Source organism: Cotesia glomerata, linkage group LG1 (genome assembly GCF_020080835.1).
Source record: "Cotesia glomerata isolate CgM1 linkage group LG1, MPM_Cglom_v2.3, whole genome shotgun sequence".
Lineage (NCBI taxonomy): Eukaryota > Metazoa > Arthropoda > Insecta > Hymenoptera > Braconidae > Cotesia > Cotesia glomerata.
In genome coordinates, this window is record NC_058158.1 from 21,396,283 (window position 1) to 21,414,211 (window position 17,929).

Consider the following 17,929-nt stretch of genomic DNA (forward strand, 5'->3'; position numbering starts at 1 on the left):
ACAACCTGCTCGGCTCTCGCACTGGGAACAAGTCCAGCAAATGGTTCAACATTTCTGGAAACGCTACTACCAGGACTGCATCCACCGCTACCAGGCCATTTCAAAGTGGCATCATCAACGCAACCAGATCAAGGTGGGTTCAGTTGTACTGATCACCACTGAGGATCTCCCGCCAACCAAGTGGCCATTAGCCAAAGTAATTGCTGTCCATCCAGGTGAAGATGGACAAATCCGCGTAGTAACTGTTAAGACAGTTAACATAGAGCTGGTACGTCCAATTACAAAGCTCTGTGTCCTGCCGCTAACGCATGAAGAAGATCTTGTCGACGCAGCCGCCAACCCGGGGGAGAATGTTCGGTGAACAAGGCCCAGTAGCGATTAACTCGCTCCTGGGGGACACCCAAATTCAAGAAACGCACCTGTCCACCGCTAGTTCCCGCAAAAATCGAACCGCCAATAGAAAATCAGCCTCTCGATCACGTCATGAATCGACCACTTTATTGGCTGATCGCTCCCACTAGACATGCGCAATAGCCTTCTTCCCCAACTCAACGAGGAAGAAGACGGACTATTGTTATTATCTTTCGCTTCTACGCTTTCGCTGCATCAAGTCGCCATTACTTTTTCTTTACTTTCGCTTTTCGTTAATAAACCGCATTTCGCTTATTTTATAATTTAAACTGCTTAAATTAACCGCTAATAATTCGCTTTAATTTGTTATAGGTAAATTGTGTTAACAGTGTATTTATTTCACCGCTTTTTCAGTGCCGGCAAAGTGTTCAACCACGTGTCAACCGGCTTCACTTTTGCAAACCACGCTGTAATTTACAAATCCGCTTTTATCTTAACAATCCGCTATTAAATATATTAAATATTGAGTGTATTTAATGTAAATAAATTCCTAGTGTTATTTTTGATAATAATTTACGCGTTTTAATTGAGATATCCAGACCTAAACCTGATCCCCGCTTTTCCGCTCTTTCAGTAATTATTCAATTTTTTTTTTCCTTTTTCTTTTGAATTTTGTTCATTAAACAGTCGATTAAAAATAACAGAAAATGTTTGAATTTTTTTTGTATTCCATTAAGATAGTCGTGATATGCAGTATTAAAAGCGCGATATCATTATAAAAAATTTGTTAATTTTTTTGGCCGACATTTTTTTGAAACAAATTACACCAACATTACCATCAATTTTCAGTAACCCCTGCAGTTGTTCAAAATCTCCAAAATCTCCATCCTCCTCAATCTCATCATCATTCTGTCAAGTCAAAATTGAAACAATATATCATTCCCAAATCTGACAAAAATTCAAATTTCAATGTTATCAGTAATTCTATCGGTCATTTGTCTACTGTTGATTTGGATTTAGTCAATGATCAAAATAATGTAGGTAATTTGGATGACGACGCTTTAAATGAAATAGATATAAGTGAGTTAGACATTCAATTGGATGACGGTTATATTCATTCGAATTTGCTTATTTCTACCGACAATATCGGAATTCATAATTTATCGGTGATAAACGATTTATCGATTAGCAATAATATTTCACAAAACGATGACATACCAATAATTACAAATAATAATGAGGAGGATTCTACTGGAAATATAAATGCAATACTTCAAAACAATTTATCGATTTTCAATAATCCTGGCCCAAACAATGAATCACTGCTTGCGAATGATGAGAAAGAGGACGATTCTATTGAAGATAAAAATGCGGTAATTCAAAACAGTTCATAGATTTTCAATGATCCTGGCTCAAACGATGAATCACTGCTTGCGAATGATGAGAAAGAGGACCATTCTATTGAAGATGAAAATGCGGTGATTCAAAACAATTCATCGATTTTCAAGGATCCTGTACCAAACGATGAATTATTACTAGTGAATGATGAGAAAGAGGACCATTCTATCGAAGATGAAAATCTTATATTTGAAAACAATCAATCGATGACTCACCATCACTAGTGAATGATGAAAAAGAGGACGGTTCTAACAAATCATTAGCTTCCGGTTCTAATACTTGTCGTCATGATTCTCAGTCTTGTGAGACGATTATTTTTCCAGCATCTTTTTGGAAAAAGTATTGGAATGGAACTATTCGCTTAAATAAAGGCTGGACTAATTCTTTTAATGATTTACTTAAAAAACACGACAAGCTTAAGCTTTGTGTTTTTTCATTTAGAGATAACAAATGTTACAGTAAAAAGAAAAAAAATAATAAGTTTTTCATTGCTAATGCTACTTGTAAGAATCGTCTGTGTATAAAAATCGATTTTATCAGCTACACTCCAATCACCGAGCCTTTTGTCGATATCACAATACATGCTGAAACAGAAGGAGCGATTGATCATGACCCAAACGATATTCATCGACGAAATTGTAATGGAGCAGAACGTGTAAAAGTTGCTGCAGCGATACAACAAAATAAACCTGGAATGGTGAAGTTCAGGATGTTAAACAATGCCGATAAAGAAGTTCTTCAAGCAGTTAATCGTAATCACGTCCTGAGTAGTACAATCCTTCATAAAATTTCAAGTGAAAATCGAGCGGCAAACGACCTTGATAAAGATTTAATAAGTTACGTCCGAAAATTAGATGAAAAATTCAAAATTTCGTGGCCCCATTACAAATATCCCAGATATATACAAAATATTAGTTCAAAACCTTTTTACATCATTTTATAAACGGTCCGACAAATTGAACACCTCATATCTCAAAAGTACACGGTTTTTCTGAATTTAGATGCAACCGGTAGTCTTATTGCCCCAATTAAAAATGTTTCTAAGCGAATATTGTACTACGTACTATCATTACCGGGAAAACATAATGAATATGGGCCCTGCCCGGTAGCAGAATTCATTTCTACTGTTCATGATGCTCACTATCAAACGATTTTTCTTTCTACCGTTATGGATACTTTGAGTCGCTTTACGAAGAAAAAACTAATAGTCGATAAAGTAGAATCTGACTTCTGTTTGGCTGGTATCCAGGCAATTATCATGGGTTTCAATCGTTTTACTTTGAAAAAATATCTGGAAATAATTCACGACATCGCAGTAAATGAAAAGACTACAGACATTTCTTTTACAGTAGTTCATATATGTTCTACTCATTTTTTGAACACTGTAAGAAGAAAATTAAAAGAGTGTTCGATGTCAAAAGCAACAAAAAAACTTGCGTTGCATTGGATCTCGCAATTAGTACACTGTACATCTATTGAGGAAGCCAAAACGATTTTCAACGATGGATGTATAGTGTTTGGAAAAGAATGGTCTGATGAAAATCTTGATATGTATGTGAAGAAAATTTTACCGGCTTATGAAGTTACAAAAACCGAAAAACGAGATGAAGTTGATGATGACGATGATGACAATGAAGAAAATTAGGAAAACGGTTGACCCTAAAAGCCATCCCTGCAACTTCCCGCTAATTCCGTTAATACCTGGCCGCTTTTTTGAGCTCTTCGAGCTCAAAAGTACAATCTGTGTGTTGTTTTAAGCTCTCCGAGCTCAAAAAGATACCTTTTCTATGCTTTTGAGCTCTTTGAGCTCAAAAGTCTGATAGAAGTTTCATGGAACACTATTTTTTGAATGTTCATACCGCAATAACTTTTGAATGAATGAACCGATTTTTACGCGGTTGGCGGCATTCTACGTAGTTTCTAAGCCTTATGAATAATTTCTAAGTTTCAATTGGTCAAACTAGAAATTTCGGAGTAACTCTGAAAAAACACTTTTTTCGGTTTTCTTTCGTTCACGATATCTCTCGAACGAATCAACCGATTTTGACCAGCTTGGTGGCAATCGACGTGGTTTTATGATGTTAAGAGCTGATTAGTTTTGGGAATCGATCGGTAGAGCTGTTTGAAAGTTATTCCAAAAAATGTCGAAGTTATGTTGAAAAAATCCTTATTTCCAAATATTTCGTCGAGGATATCTCTCGAACTAATCAACCGATTTCCACGTTTTTGGCGGCAATCGACGCGGTTTTTTAACCTCTGAAATTATTCTATATCATCAAAAACGATCCGAGAAGAAATGACGAAGTTATGTGAAAAAAACAGTTTTTTCGGTTTTTTTCGGTTTTATTTCGTTCACGCTATCTCTCGAACGAATCAACCGATTTTGACCGGATTAGCGCCGATCGGCGTGGTTTTTTGACGTTAAGAGCTGATTAGTTTTTGAAATTGATCGATCGAGCCGTTTAAAAGATATTTTAAAAAAACCACTTTCAAAAATGATTTTTTTCTAATTTTTTTTGAGATTTTTCAAAATTTCTCAAAATCTATCGGTCCGAATCGATTCAAATTCTCAGGAAATCTAAGTTCGGCGAAGCCCTTTCGAATGGCACCAACCGCGATGAAATCGGTTCAACCGTTCAAAAGTTATAAGTGATTCACATACTTACACACACACACACACACACACACACACACACACACACACACACACTCGGGGCAGAAGAGATACTGCTACCGGGCGCGTCTCCCCGAGCGGATGGGAGAACGCTCGCTGTCCTTGGATGACACTTAATCTCTGAGTTGATGAGGTACAGCGGGTAGGAGCCAAGCAAAATAACCAAACAAAATAAGCTCCCGTGGACAAAACTCCCCTTTAATGGGTTGGTCACACTAACTGACCTAGCAAGACGATTGGTTCCTGCTGTAACTCACTGGGAGTGTCCGGAACCTGTATCGTAGTTTCCGACGATGCAGGCCACGGCTGATGTGAGCTTGCTCTGCCGAGGTGAAAGTTGCAGCAGTGGATCAGGAGCCAGCCACTTCGGGCCTTGATCAGGAAGTACGCAGTGAGTGTTAGAGATCGGAATCTTCACCGCTCCGAGCGAGTCTAGTCCGTCCGTGTATTCCGGGACTGGCTAAGTGTCGGCTAGGCCTCAGGGAACTGGGGTAGGAGTACTATCTCCGAGGGTACACCCGTTCCTAGTTATGGCAACCCGCTCCACTCCGTACGATGCGCTGGTAAATCAAAAAAGTATGAGTACGTTACAGGAAACAAACATGAATAGAAACGGGCTTCATGCTCAACAAGCAGCGATTGAAGCAAGCGCTGACATGAAGAGAACGCAAGCGTTGGAGCGCCTTGAGAAGCTGACCATTGAGCTGCAAGAGTTTGTCCAAACTAAGGTCAATATCCACAAGGAGATAAAGACCAAGACAACCGGTGTAGTCAATGCTCTTGGAAGATTCAAGAAACTAGACGAAGAATGGCGCTCATCATTACACCGCACCCCTTGTGCTACATCGGAGAGAAACAGTCAAGTGGTTGTTGAAGAAGCGATGGACACTGGAGCCGAAGGTGACGGAGAATCAGTCGCTGAAGAAGAAAGTAAAACTATCACAACGGCAGAGACTGAATCCTTTGACCAAGACGGCCGCATCCTGAGGAAGTTGAAAAGAAAAATTCGTTCTCCCGAAGGCGGAGCTTTTCATACTCCCAAGAAGCTGAAAGACGTTGGACCTGGTCATCCCATCAAGAAGCAGGAAGTGGTTAAGGATCTTCCACAAAACTCTTGTGAACAGAACAAGAAGCCAGGCTGGGAAAAGGTGCAGTCCAGAAAGGACAAGAAGAAGGAGCGCAAGAAACTGCTCCCAGAAAAACCTCTGGTGCCTCCACCGAAGCCGAACCAGAAGCCAAGAAGAACAGCAACGAGACCGGAGGCACTTATTATCCGTCCAGTGAACAAAGATAAGTATTCTGAAATACTTACACGGATCAAGGCGGACGTTCGCCCAGATCAGGTCCGCAACACAGTCGAGAAGATACGCAGGACCGCGACAGGGAACATTCTCATCACGCTGTCGAAAGGCAGTAGTGATAGAGGTAAAGACCTGCAGAAGACTATCGCGGGAATACTTAAGGAGGACGCAAATGTCATTAGTACAGGACCTGAAGAAGACCTGGAAATTCGCGATATTGACGATACTACAACTAAAGATGACATTCTAACAGCTTTACAAGAGGCAGCTGGAAACGATTGTGGTATAACAGTAGAGGCCATTAAAATTCGTAAGGTCTTACGTAGCAGAACACAAATTGCGTCGGTGACTCTGGCAGCAACGGTAGCGCAGAAAGTGGTAGGAGAACACGGTAAGATTAGGATCGGCTGGACCAATTGTCGTATTAGAACAGTACTAAGACCAGTCCGATGTTATAAATGCTGGCATTTTGGACACCGTGCGGTTCAGTGCACAAGTAAAGTCGACCGCTCCAAACTTTGCATTAAATGTGGAGAAGAGGGACACAAAATCGCCGAATGTAATAAGCCTGCTAAATGCGCACTGTGTGCGGATCAATCCGGTACAGAGAATAACGCCCATCATGCCGGCACAAGCAGATGCCCAGTATACCAAGAGGCACTCAAGAAGATAACTGATAAACGAAAATGAGAATACTGCAGCTAAACATCAATCACTGTGAAGCGGCACATGATTTGCTCATGCAGACAGTACGTGAACAGAAGCTTGACCTTGTGCTTATATCGGAACCGTATAAACACCTCGGCGGCCAACCATGGGAAACTGACTGCACCAAAAAAGCTGTCATATGGTCCTGTCGCAAGCTCCCCTTCTAGAGTGTCGTTAACAATGGCAGCGCCGGCTTTGTAGCAGCATCGGTAGATGGCATCCGCTTTTACAGCTGCTACACACCACCTAGCCTCACTATTGTTGAATTCATGGACTTTCTGGATCGACTGACGGAGGACGCGAAGCAGTACTACCCAGTGGCAATAGCTGGAGACTTCAACGCCTGGGCAGTGGAATGGGGCAGCAAACACACCAACGCTCGAGGTAAAGAACTACTGGAAGCTTTTTCTACGTTAGATGTAGTATTGTTAAACAGCGGCGATGCGCCGACGTACACTAAAGGAGACGCAAGTTCTATTGTGGATCTTACTTTTGTCAGCAGCAGCCTCATCAGAGGAAACTACGACTGGAAGGTGATGGAGATCTACACGGCCAGCGATCACAATGCGATTCTCTGGGAAGTATCAAAGGACCAGAATCCTAGAAGACCGGCTAAGAAACTTGACATCGTTGGGTGGAAGGTGAAATCCTTTGACCCAGGTGCTCTAGTAGCTGCCCTAAATAGTGAACCGCTTACTACTGGATCTGCAGAAGAAATGACCAAGGACTTGATGAAGAGAGTGACCCAGGCTTGCGACACCTGCATGCCCCGTAAACGGGGCATGAACCAAAGACCTTTGGTGCACTGGTGGAACGAACACATCAGCTTCCTACGGAAAGAGTGTCTCAAGAAAAGAAGAATATCTCAGCGTGGTTATCGGCGGCCTGACTCAGCGGAACTAGTCGCAGAATACAAGAAAGCTCGTCGATATTTAAACAAAGCCATCAAGGATAGCAAGAAGAACTGCTGGAAAGAGCTAATCAACGAGGTGGACAAAGACTTGTGGGGTAGACCTTACAAGGTAGTCATGGCACACCTGAAATATCAGCCAATGCCGTCTCTTACGTGTCCTCAACTCTTACAGAAGATCGTGACTGCGCTGTTTCCACGACAGCGCGTTTTCAACTATCTGTTGACACAGGACGAACTGAATGATATTCCACCTGTCACGAAAGAAGAACTGATGGAAGCTTGTAACCGCGTCGGGAATAATAAAGCACCGGGATTGGACGGAATCCCTAATATTGCCTTGAAAACATCTATTAAAGCAGCGCCAGCGTTATTCCTCGACGTCTACAACATCTGCTTGAAGGAAGGGATTTTTCCTCGGAAGTGGAAACAACAACGGCTGGTACTACTTCCTAAAGGGAAAAAGCCACCGGAAGAACCGTCATCTTATCGTCCACTCTGCATGCTGGATACAGCCGGTAAGATACTAGAACGTATAATCCACCAAAGGATAGAAGCAGTTGTCGATCCACTCTTGGCAGACAATCAGTACGGATTTCGGAAAGGACGATCAACCCTGGACGCGATCAACCTGGTTGTCGGTATAGCCAAAGACGCAATCGCCGGTACCAGATGGAAGGGAGGAACGAAGAAATATTGCCTGGTGGCAACTTTAGACATAAAAAATGCCTTTAACTCCGCCAACTGGGATTGCATCATGCAAGCCCTTCAAGAGATGAACGTATCAGGATACCTACGAAGGATAGTCGCTAGCTACTTCACAGATAGAGTCCTGAGATATGACACGAAGAATGGTCCAAAGGAGTATGATGTTACTGGAGGTGTACCGCAGGGTTCTGTTCTCGGTCCACTTCTCTGGAATGTCATGTACAACGGATTGCTGAGACTGAAACTACCAAGAAACGTCAAACTGGTAGCGTACGCGGACGACGTAGCCGTAGTAATAGTCGCCAAGCATCTTGATGAGATAAAACATATGTTCGCTATCACCTTTGAGCGAATTAACCAGTGGATGGACACAGTAAATTTACAACTGGCTAAACAGAAGACCGAGGCTGTACTTATCACTAGCAGAAAAGTGGTGGAAACGATCAACCTAAACGTCGGAGACCAAGAAATCACATCCCAACCATTCATTCGATATCTGGGAGTGATGCTCGATGCCCGACTTAACTTTAAACAACAAGTTGAACACGTGACCACCAAAGCATCAGCAGTAGTAGCCAACCTAGTACGATTGATGCCCAACATCGGTGGCCCGAAGCAGACAAGGAGGTCATTGCTATCATCAGTAGTTACATCGGTCCTCACATATGGTATATCCATTTGGGCCGACGCACTTGAGATCCAAGAATCATGGAGGAAAGCATGTCCAGTTTACCGACTGAGCGCGCTAAGAGTAGCCAGCGCCTTTCGAACAATATCAGAGGAAGCAGTGTGTGTCATTTCCGGAACTTTGCCGCTCAGAGTCCTAGCTGAGGAAAGGCGTAACCTTTACCAACGAAAGAGGACAACTGCACAAAGTGCCGAGGAACTCAGAGCTAAAGAACGGCAGAACAGCATCGCGCGATGGCAATCGCAGTGGGACGCCGCGACAACAGGGAGATGGACACACCGTCTCATACCAAGGATTGACGTTTGGCTTAACCGGAATCACGGCGAGGCCAACTACTATCTGACCCAGATGTTGTCAGGACACGGCTGTTTCCGGGAGTACCTTTATCGCTTTAAGCACGATGATTGCCCAGAGTGTCCGTCTTGCCCAAGAGTTGCTGAAAATGCGGAGCACGTTTTCTTTGAGTGCCCTCGTTTTAACCCACAGCGTGATGAGTTAGAGAAGATCCTGAACAAGAAAATCACACCAGAGTCAATAGTAGAAGAACTGCTGTCATCCGAAGCTGCCTGGAACGCCACAAGCACGTTTACTACCGAAGTGCTTACAGAGCTGCGTTCCATTGAAAGAAAAAGGGCAAATGACAGAAACTAGAAGGAAGGAAAAATAACACCTTAGCCACCAGAAGGAATAGCAGTAGCTAGATCCTCCCCTCACGAAGTAATGCCTGACGGCGGTTTCCATGAGGGATTAGAGGAAAGAAGAAAAGGGGTTTAGGGTTTAGTGGGTAGGGGCGTTAGCGTCGAGTTTTAGTATGACGCTGCGTCGAGTCGCCACATATCCAGGCCGAACAGCTATGCCTGGAATCCGTAAGAAGGATTCCCCCCCCTAAGATTAAAAAAAAAAAAAAAAACACACACACACACACACACACACACACACACACACACACACACACACACACATACAGACATAGTGACAACCTCGCGGGGATAGTCAGGGAAGCTTCCTGTGACCTTCAAACGTCGAGATCTGATGAAAACTCGATTTTTGCAAAACGGGGTGAAAACAATAACTTCCCGATTTTTGAAAATCTGAGATTTTTAGCGGGAAGTTAAAAATGAATCATCAGACGATAAAGAAAACGAAGAAAAAGAAAAAGAAGAAGAAGAAACAATACCAGATGAGATAAGTAAAGAAACAGAAACGAAATTGCGCCATGGATCACCGGTTTTTATGATATTCAATTCGATTTGGATCCTAATTCAAAAATTAGATGTTACATCTAAAGGAACTTTGTAAAACCCACATTTTTCTACTGAGTTTCTAGTCGATTACGTTATGGAACATTTGCTACCACTTTTTTTCTCTCTGGTCAGGTATAATCTTATGTTTATTGAAACATAAAAATGTAAATTTCGCAAGATATAATAATGCGACAGCTGAAACATTTTTTAATGACGTCAAGAATTATATTTTTGAAAAAGAAAAACAAATTTTGCTGCCAAGATTCATTGAAAAAATGGAAGAGGTAATCGAAGGTAAGCTGAATGAAAGACAACACACACTATTGACAGAGAGGCAACGACAAAACATCGAGAAGAAAAAGAAAAGAATGATGACAGAAGATTGTGATAACTATGAAGATGATTGGTTTTTTGAAAGTGAAGGATGGGAACGTAAAAAAGGTGGAACTTACTTTACACAAAAAAAATTTAAGAGGTTATCTTGTGATATAAAAAATAATAATAAAAAACTTAAAACCGAAGCTATTGACAGTGAAATGGAAGAAAGCGCAGTCTTAGATGAGAAAACTAATACAGAAGAAACTGAAAACAATTATAATGAAACAAGAAACAATACTGCTCAAGTGAAAATTAACTATCCAGAGGAAGAAAAAACAGAGACTTTCAAAGACCTTTTTGCGAGAAACTTAAAATATCCAAAGAATTTTCTTCAAAATAATAAAATAATGTATGGAATTAATTTGACCGCGCGAAACTTTGAAACGTTAATGTTAAATGAAAGACTTGATGATAATATAATTAACGCAACATTTAAATTATTAGAAGACATGGGACGATTGAGAGGTTTCAGAGTGCTGGTTTTGGAAACTTTTTTTTCCTCCGAATTTATTGATCATGGTACATTACGATGCGGTTTTAAGAACTGGGCCAAAAGTGTAAAGATGGAGTCTTACGGAGTTTGGATTTCGCCAATTCACTACGACAACCACTGGACGTTATTAATTACTGTTCGAGAGCACAAAATATTTCTCTCCATTGACTCTTTAGGGAACTAGAGACCAATACCAGTAAATTTGATTGAAGGTTATAGTAAACTAGTTCAGAAATTCTGGAACGAAGATTTAGGTACTGGTAATAAAAATTGGGAAATCGTAAGACCAGAAGATATATCGTTGCAAAACGTAAATCCTGAGATGACCTGGGACAATTGTGGAGTGCATGTCATAACCTGGGGTCACTGCATTGTTACCAGTTCTTACTGTCCATTTGACGAGAGTAACATGACAAACGCAAGGATAGGAATTTCTAAATTACTTTGGTGCAATAAAAAATTAGAACGAGAAAAATCCTCAACAGTCAAATACCGTAAAGTATTTTTTGAAAATTCAAACGACAAGTTTGAAGATTTGAATTTCGAAAAATTGACAGAATCTACGAAACCACCACTTTACTTCCGCAGTACGTTTGAATATTGTGCTTCCTTGAAATACATGATAGCGAATGAACCGTATTCAATGAGAAAAAAAAAGAATTTTTCAAAATGTTAAGAGTGCATAGTACAATGACAGAAAAATGTATTCTGTTAATGATTTCAATTATTTAAAAACAAGTATTATTAAAATTGTTTTTTCAATACTCTGATAAAAAGTTTAAATTGACTCAAGAGCAAGAATCTTGAACTAAGAACACTAAAATGAAGAAAATGAATTTCTTGTACCAAGAGGAAAAATTCTTGAGTCAAGATATATTTTCTTGAACCAAGAATTATATCTTCACTCAAGAATTTTTCCTCTTGGCTCTAGAAATTCATTTTCTTTGAATCGATGTTCTTGGTTCAAGATTTTTGCTCTTGAGTCAAGTGAAATTTTTTATCAGTGAAGGCTCGTCAATAATGTCTATTATATTATTAATCTGTTAATCTATGTTTAAATAATATTTAATTAATAAATTTTGTTGTTATAAAATTGATTGTTATAATAAGAAGTTGAGATTTTGTTAATATAATTCTGATAACAAATAGAATTGTGCATATCTTTTACTGTCTAACAAATAAATAATTTTCTCAAGATTTTGTAGACTTTCAGGATCGATTCAAAGCTCTATTAACTACCAGGATTAATGGGAAATGAAAAAAAGACCCAGAGTTCGACACCCGGAATTTCTATCGCAATTGATTCTCTCTAGGCCTACTTTGAATTTTTTTCCTACCTACCAATGTCATTGATGATTAATGAATTATTTTTTATAAGGTTAAGTCAACCCCCCAAAATCGATGTCAAATCAAGGGAAAGTCACGAAATAATCCGCCCGGAATATCAATCGCAATTAAATATCTAGACCTTTATTGAACCTTTCTTTCTTACTCTAATTGTCGAAGGGCAATTAATGAATTTATTGTTTTTTTATGTAGGCAACCCCCGAATTGATGGACAATTAAGGAAATAATTTTTTTAAGATGTAAACGACCTGAAAAATTTATGTCTAAGACAAAAAAAGTCCCAAAATTTTATGCGTGGAATTTCTATTTCAATTAATTCCTAGAGAGTAGTATGGGGCGCTCTCCGCGAGACACAACAAACCCCCACTCCGCGGCCACTGGCGCCAGACCTTTTCCTCGCCCCTCGGCGGGGGTAATCTGAGCGGGTGTCTGGGTCTTTTGGTTGACAGCTGTCGTGAGTATTAATTAGGGGTTTTAAAATATAAAGATGTAGGTTGGGACCTGTTCGGGGGGGGTCTTGGTGTTTTCTTGAGATAATTGGGAAAATGTGGAAGTTAGGATGGGTATAAAGGAAAACATGTGAATGTTTCTCGAAATTAGAAAAAATTTTAACTTTTATTTGTGGATTTATTTCTTGAGAGTACATTCAATTTTTAACATCTGACTACGATGGACCCTAGCGGTTTAGATGACTCTTTTGAAGAGCAATGGTTTGGTGAAAATGTTTTGCCTGAAAATTTACCCGTTTTAAATAACGACCCTTTTTTGGCACTGCAAGACGATGAAATTCGACAAAATTTCTATGAAGGTAGGTTTGATGATATAAAGATATTATTATAATTATTTTAACATTTTATTTAATAATGATTCTATTTTATAGGTAACATTCAAGTTGGTGGGGGAAATGAGCCTGACGCAGAAGTAGAAAATAATATTGAGGAAAATGTGGTGGATAATATTAATGAAGCTGTTAATATGGATCAAGGAGAACAACCCCGTGCGCTAATTCAACTCAATTATGGAAGGCAGCGACTCCCTCGATTTTTAATGGATAATTTCGATATGGAATTTCGCATTGCAGACCCACCCGCGGGTCAAAACCCTATTACTTGGACTATGAAGGCCTTTAGAGAATTATACGACTGCATCATTGGTGTGGGGAGATATGGGCATAACCGCTTCACGATGAGCTTCAGTTTTGAAGGTATAGAGAATATGCCTGCGTATCAAAGATTACGTCAAATTGATGGATACACGTTCGAGGATCTATGGAACTTGGTTTCACAAATTAGTCAAAGTGCAGGCGGATTCAACGTAACAAATACGTTCCGTATCAAGCTATATATCATTGACGGTCTTGGAGGCAGAATGTGGACCCCTGCTGTTGATTTAATAAGGCCAAAAGGTGTAATGAAGTTGTGTAACACAGATGAATATTGCTTACCTAGAGCACTGGTAACGGCGATAGCGGGTCAAAAGAAATTACTCAAAAAAGCATCAACAGGCCCACTGTTGGAGGACTGGGAAATTATACGTGATTATAGACGTCAACAACAAAAATCTCGCGCAATAGAATTATCAAATTTGGCTGGTGTAGCGGTCCCTAAAGAAGGATGTGGGCTCGAGGAAATAAAATCTTTCCAAAATTATTTGAGATACCAGGGAATGGCTATCATAGTGTATAGTGTTGAAAAAGATAATAGTGCAAAACGATATCCAATACTTTTTAATGGAACTGAACAAGTAGTTGAAGTCTATGGAAGTGTAGGGGTTACGCTAAGAATCCTTTACTACCCACAGGTAAAGCATTTTGAGTATATATACGCAGTTAAAGGTTTACAATCTGCTAGACATTATTGTGAACCATGTTTAGTGAAGTATAAAAATCAGTACAGTCACAAAAACTGCCCATACTCTTGTACCAAATGCTATGCAAGAGGTGTTTGTGATACAACCCTGCGTAAAATAACATGTGGCAAGTGTAACCGCTTTTTTTACGGACAGCGTTGTTATGATAATCATTTAATCATAGGGTCGTATGAAGGTAAAGATCAAACTGTGTGTGATAACGAGCAATTTTGTTTAACTTGTCACAAAATTATATTTCCGAAAAAGATTTTACACAGTTGTGGGAAATTTTTGTGCTCCACATGCAAAGAACTTTGTGATGAAGGACATTTTTGTTTTATGACACCTGTTAAGATACCTCCAGCAACTAAACAGTGTGTAAAATTTGTGTTCTATGATCTTGAGACGCGTCAAGATGATAAATTTCATGGAAGTGAAAAGATGAACATTCATGTACCAAATTTATGCGTCGCTCAGCAGGTGTGCAATGTGTGTTGTGATACTGATGACTTTGAGTTGGGTAAGGAACGTCCTTTATGTGACCAGTGTGGCGTTTGTGAAACAATTTTTCATGGTGAAGACTGTGTCAATAAATTTGTAGACTATGTCTTAGAAATAAGTAAACCCAAGAGTTGTAAGAAGGTAATTTGCATAGCACACAATGCTAAAGGTTTTGATGCGCAATTTATCCTTACTGAGTTGTTCAATAGGCAGATAAGAGATATTGATACTATAATGACCGGTACTAGTGTTACTTTGATTGAACTCAACAATAAAAAAATTAAATTTATTGATAGTCTGAATTTCATTTCGGCTCCATTATCAGCTTTACCAAAATCATTTGGCTTTGAAGATAAATTACAAAAAGGATACTTTCCCCATTTTTTCAACACCAGCGAAAATCAAGATTACATCGGAGTAATGCCTGATAAAAAGTTTTACGGTTTCAACACTATGTCAGAGAAGACCACACCTCCAAAAAAGTCGGAAAAAGAAGAATTTCTCGCATGGTATGAGAAAAGAGTTAATACGAATAATAATTTTAATTTTAAGGAGGAAATTCTCCATTATTGTAAATTAGATGTAAGTATTTTAAGAATTGCATGTTGTAAATTTCGAAAACTTATTCTTGAGTGTGGCAATGTTTGTCCTTTTACAGAATGTACAACTATTGCTTCTACCTGTATGTTGTTTTACAGGCGTAACTATTTAAAAGAGAAACAGATTGGTATTTTACCACGCTCAGGATATAGGTTAGCTGACAACCAGTCTCGAGTAGCAATAGAGTGGTTAACTTGGCTCGAACACAAACAAAATATAAAAATTACACATGCGTTACGGGGTAGGGAAGTAGTAACACCCAGTGGTGTTAAACTTGATGGTTACAGAGAAGATAAAAACGGTCAAAAGTTCGCGTACCAATTTCATGGTTGCTTTTGGCATGGTTGTATAAAATGTTTTCAATCAGATCGTAACCAATCAGTATTTAAAAATAAAAATGTAAAACACATTAGCCATAATATAAGGTATGAAAATACCCAAACTCAGTCTCGGAAAATAGAGAGCGATAATTATAATCTAACCGAAATCTGGGAATGTGAGTTTAATAAGGAAAAAAAAAATAATATCGAATTACAAGCCTTTTTATCATCATCTAGAGCAATATGTATTTATCCTCTTAATCCTCGTGATGCATTTTTTGGTGGTCGCACAGGAAATGCAAAAACTTATCATGACATTGTAGGAAATGAAAAAATTAAATATGTAGATGTATGTTCCTTGTACCCATGGGTATTAAAGCGGGGGTATTTTCCAATTGGTCATCCTACTGTTTACGTTGGCGATGAATGTAGAAATATTTGTAAAAATAATAATAATATTTCAACCATTGAAGGATTGATCAAATGTAGGGTTCTCCCACCTAGAAATTTGTTTCATCCTGTACTTCCTTACAGAGCACATGGAAAATTATTTTTCCCTCTTTGTAAATCATGTTGTGATAATTTAGTCCAAGAGGAATGTTATCACGAATGTGAGTCAGAGAGAGAATTATACGGTACATGGGTATCATGTGAGCTCCGTAAAGCAGTAGAAAAGGGGTATATCATACAGGAAATAGACGAAATATGGTCATATGATACTGTACAGTATACTCCAGGGGATGAAAATAATAAAGGTCTCTTTGTTGAGTACATCAATACGTTTTTAAAAATCAAACAAGAGGCTTCAGGATGGCCCTCACATTGTGTAGATAGTAAATCGCGTCAGGAATATATTGAAACTTACGAGGCACGCGAAGGTATTAAATTAGACTCTGAAAAAATCGAAAAAAATCCTGGGTTAAGATCATTGGCAAAGTTGTTTCTAAATTCTTTTTGGGGAAAGTTTGGACAACGGGAAAATATGACTAAGAAAACGATAGTAAAGGATTACAATGAATTAGCCGACTTAGCTTTTAACCCTGAAGTTCAAATAACATCATTACTACCTGTAAATGATGAAACAGTTTTTGTTTCCTGGCAAAGTAATTCTGAGTGTTATACACCATCAGATCGCGCGAATGTTGTAATTGCTGCTTTTACAACTGCACAAGCTCGCCTTAAGTTGTACAGTTACTTAGATAAACTACAAGAAAAAGTATTATACTATGATACCGACTCTGTTATATATGTAAGTAACGGTAACAATGATTTACCTATTGGTGACTTTTTGGGTGACCTGACGGATGAATTAGAAACTTATGGAAAAGGTAGTTATATAACATCTTTTGTGTCAGGAGGGCCGAAATTTTATTCTTACATAGTTAAAAATGGTGATAAGACTATTGAGTGTTGTAAACTGAAGGGCGTTAAAATTAACGGTGCTACCGAAAATTTCATTAATTACAGCACCGTACGGTCACTGGTAGTCAATAATTCTGACTCGTTCGATGTAGAATACTCAGGTATACGTAGAGATCAATATCATCAAGTATTAACCAAAAAAGAAAAAAAGAATATACGAGTCACTGGTCCTAAAAGACGTAGGGAAGGTGAAGCCGATACTTTTCCTTATGGTTACAAAAAGATTAGAATTAAATAAATTTTTTGTAAATATTTTAAGAAATAAAAAAAATTTTTGTAAATATTTTAAGAAATAAAAAAATTTTTGTAAATATTTTAAGAAATAAAAAAATTTTTGTAAATGCTTTATGAAATAAAAAAAATTTTGTAAATATTTTAAGAAATAAAAAAATTTTTGTAAATATTTTAAGAAATAAAAAAATTTTTGTAAATGTTTTATGAAATAAAAAAATTTTGTAAATATTTTAAGAAATAAAAAAATTTTTGTAAATGTTTTATGAAATAAAAAAAAAATTTTGTAAATATTTTAAGAAATAAAAAAAATTATTGTAAATATTTGAAGAAAAAATAAAAAAAAATAAAAAAGCAGCTTGTTTCTTCATTCATTAGTAATAAGGAGTTATTTTTCTAACTATAATTATAATATACATTAAAAGACTAGGAGGCATAAGAGGATTTTTTTCAATAATGCTAATTTTTTATTAAGATAATAATTTTTTATTTTTAAAGATAATATATAAGTTTACAAAAAAATATTCTTAATTGCTAAATTACATTTTTCAAATATTAATCAACACTTGTTTGATTGCATGCTAGACCTTTACCAGTTAAATTTTTAAAGGGTCTCTTTAATTTATTTTTATTAAACTTTTTTCTAACAATATTCTTGAACATTTTTAAGAGTATTCTATCGTTTTGTTCTGTGTTGCCATTAAACAATTTACAAAATGATGATAGGGAGTTGTTATTAGAAAGCCAATGTAAGACAGTAATACAATAATGACCACAATAATTAGAACCAATATTTTGTAGATGTTG

General features: G+C 38.0%; 1 protein-coding gene across 1 annotated transcript; it reads left to right on the top strand.

The window, feature by feature from the left end:
* The first annotated feature begins 12,539 nt into the window (after positions 1-12,539).
* LOC123270042 lies at positions 12,540-17,129 on the top strand. The gene is made up of 2 exons (XM_044736003.1): positions 12,540-13,008; positions 13,081-17,129. Exons 1-2 carry the CDS (start codon positions 12,870-12,872, stop codon positions 17,127-17,129), a joined length of 4,188 nt encoding a protein of 1,395 aa, XP_044591938.1. The 5' UTR covers positions 12,540-12,869.
* The last annotated feature ends 800 nt before the right edge of the window (positions 17,130-17,929 follow it).

Excerpts from the sequence above, each read along its gene's own strand:
- LOC123270042 (XM_044736003.1), top strand. The coding sequence starts at position 12,870 with ATGGACCCTAGCGGTTTAGATGACTCTTTTGAAGAGCAATGGTTTGGT. Across the intron at positions 13,009-13,080 it reads TCGACAAAATTTCTATGAAG|GTAACATTCAAGTTGGTGGG; the intron begins GTAGGTTTGATG and ends TCTATTTTATAG.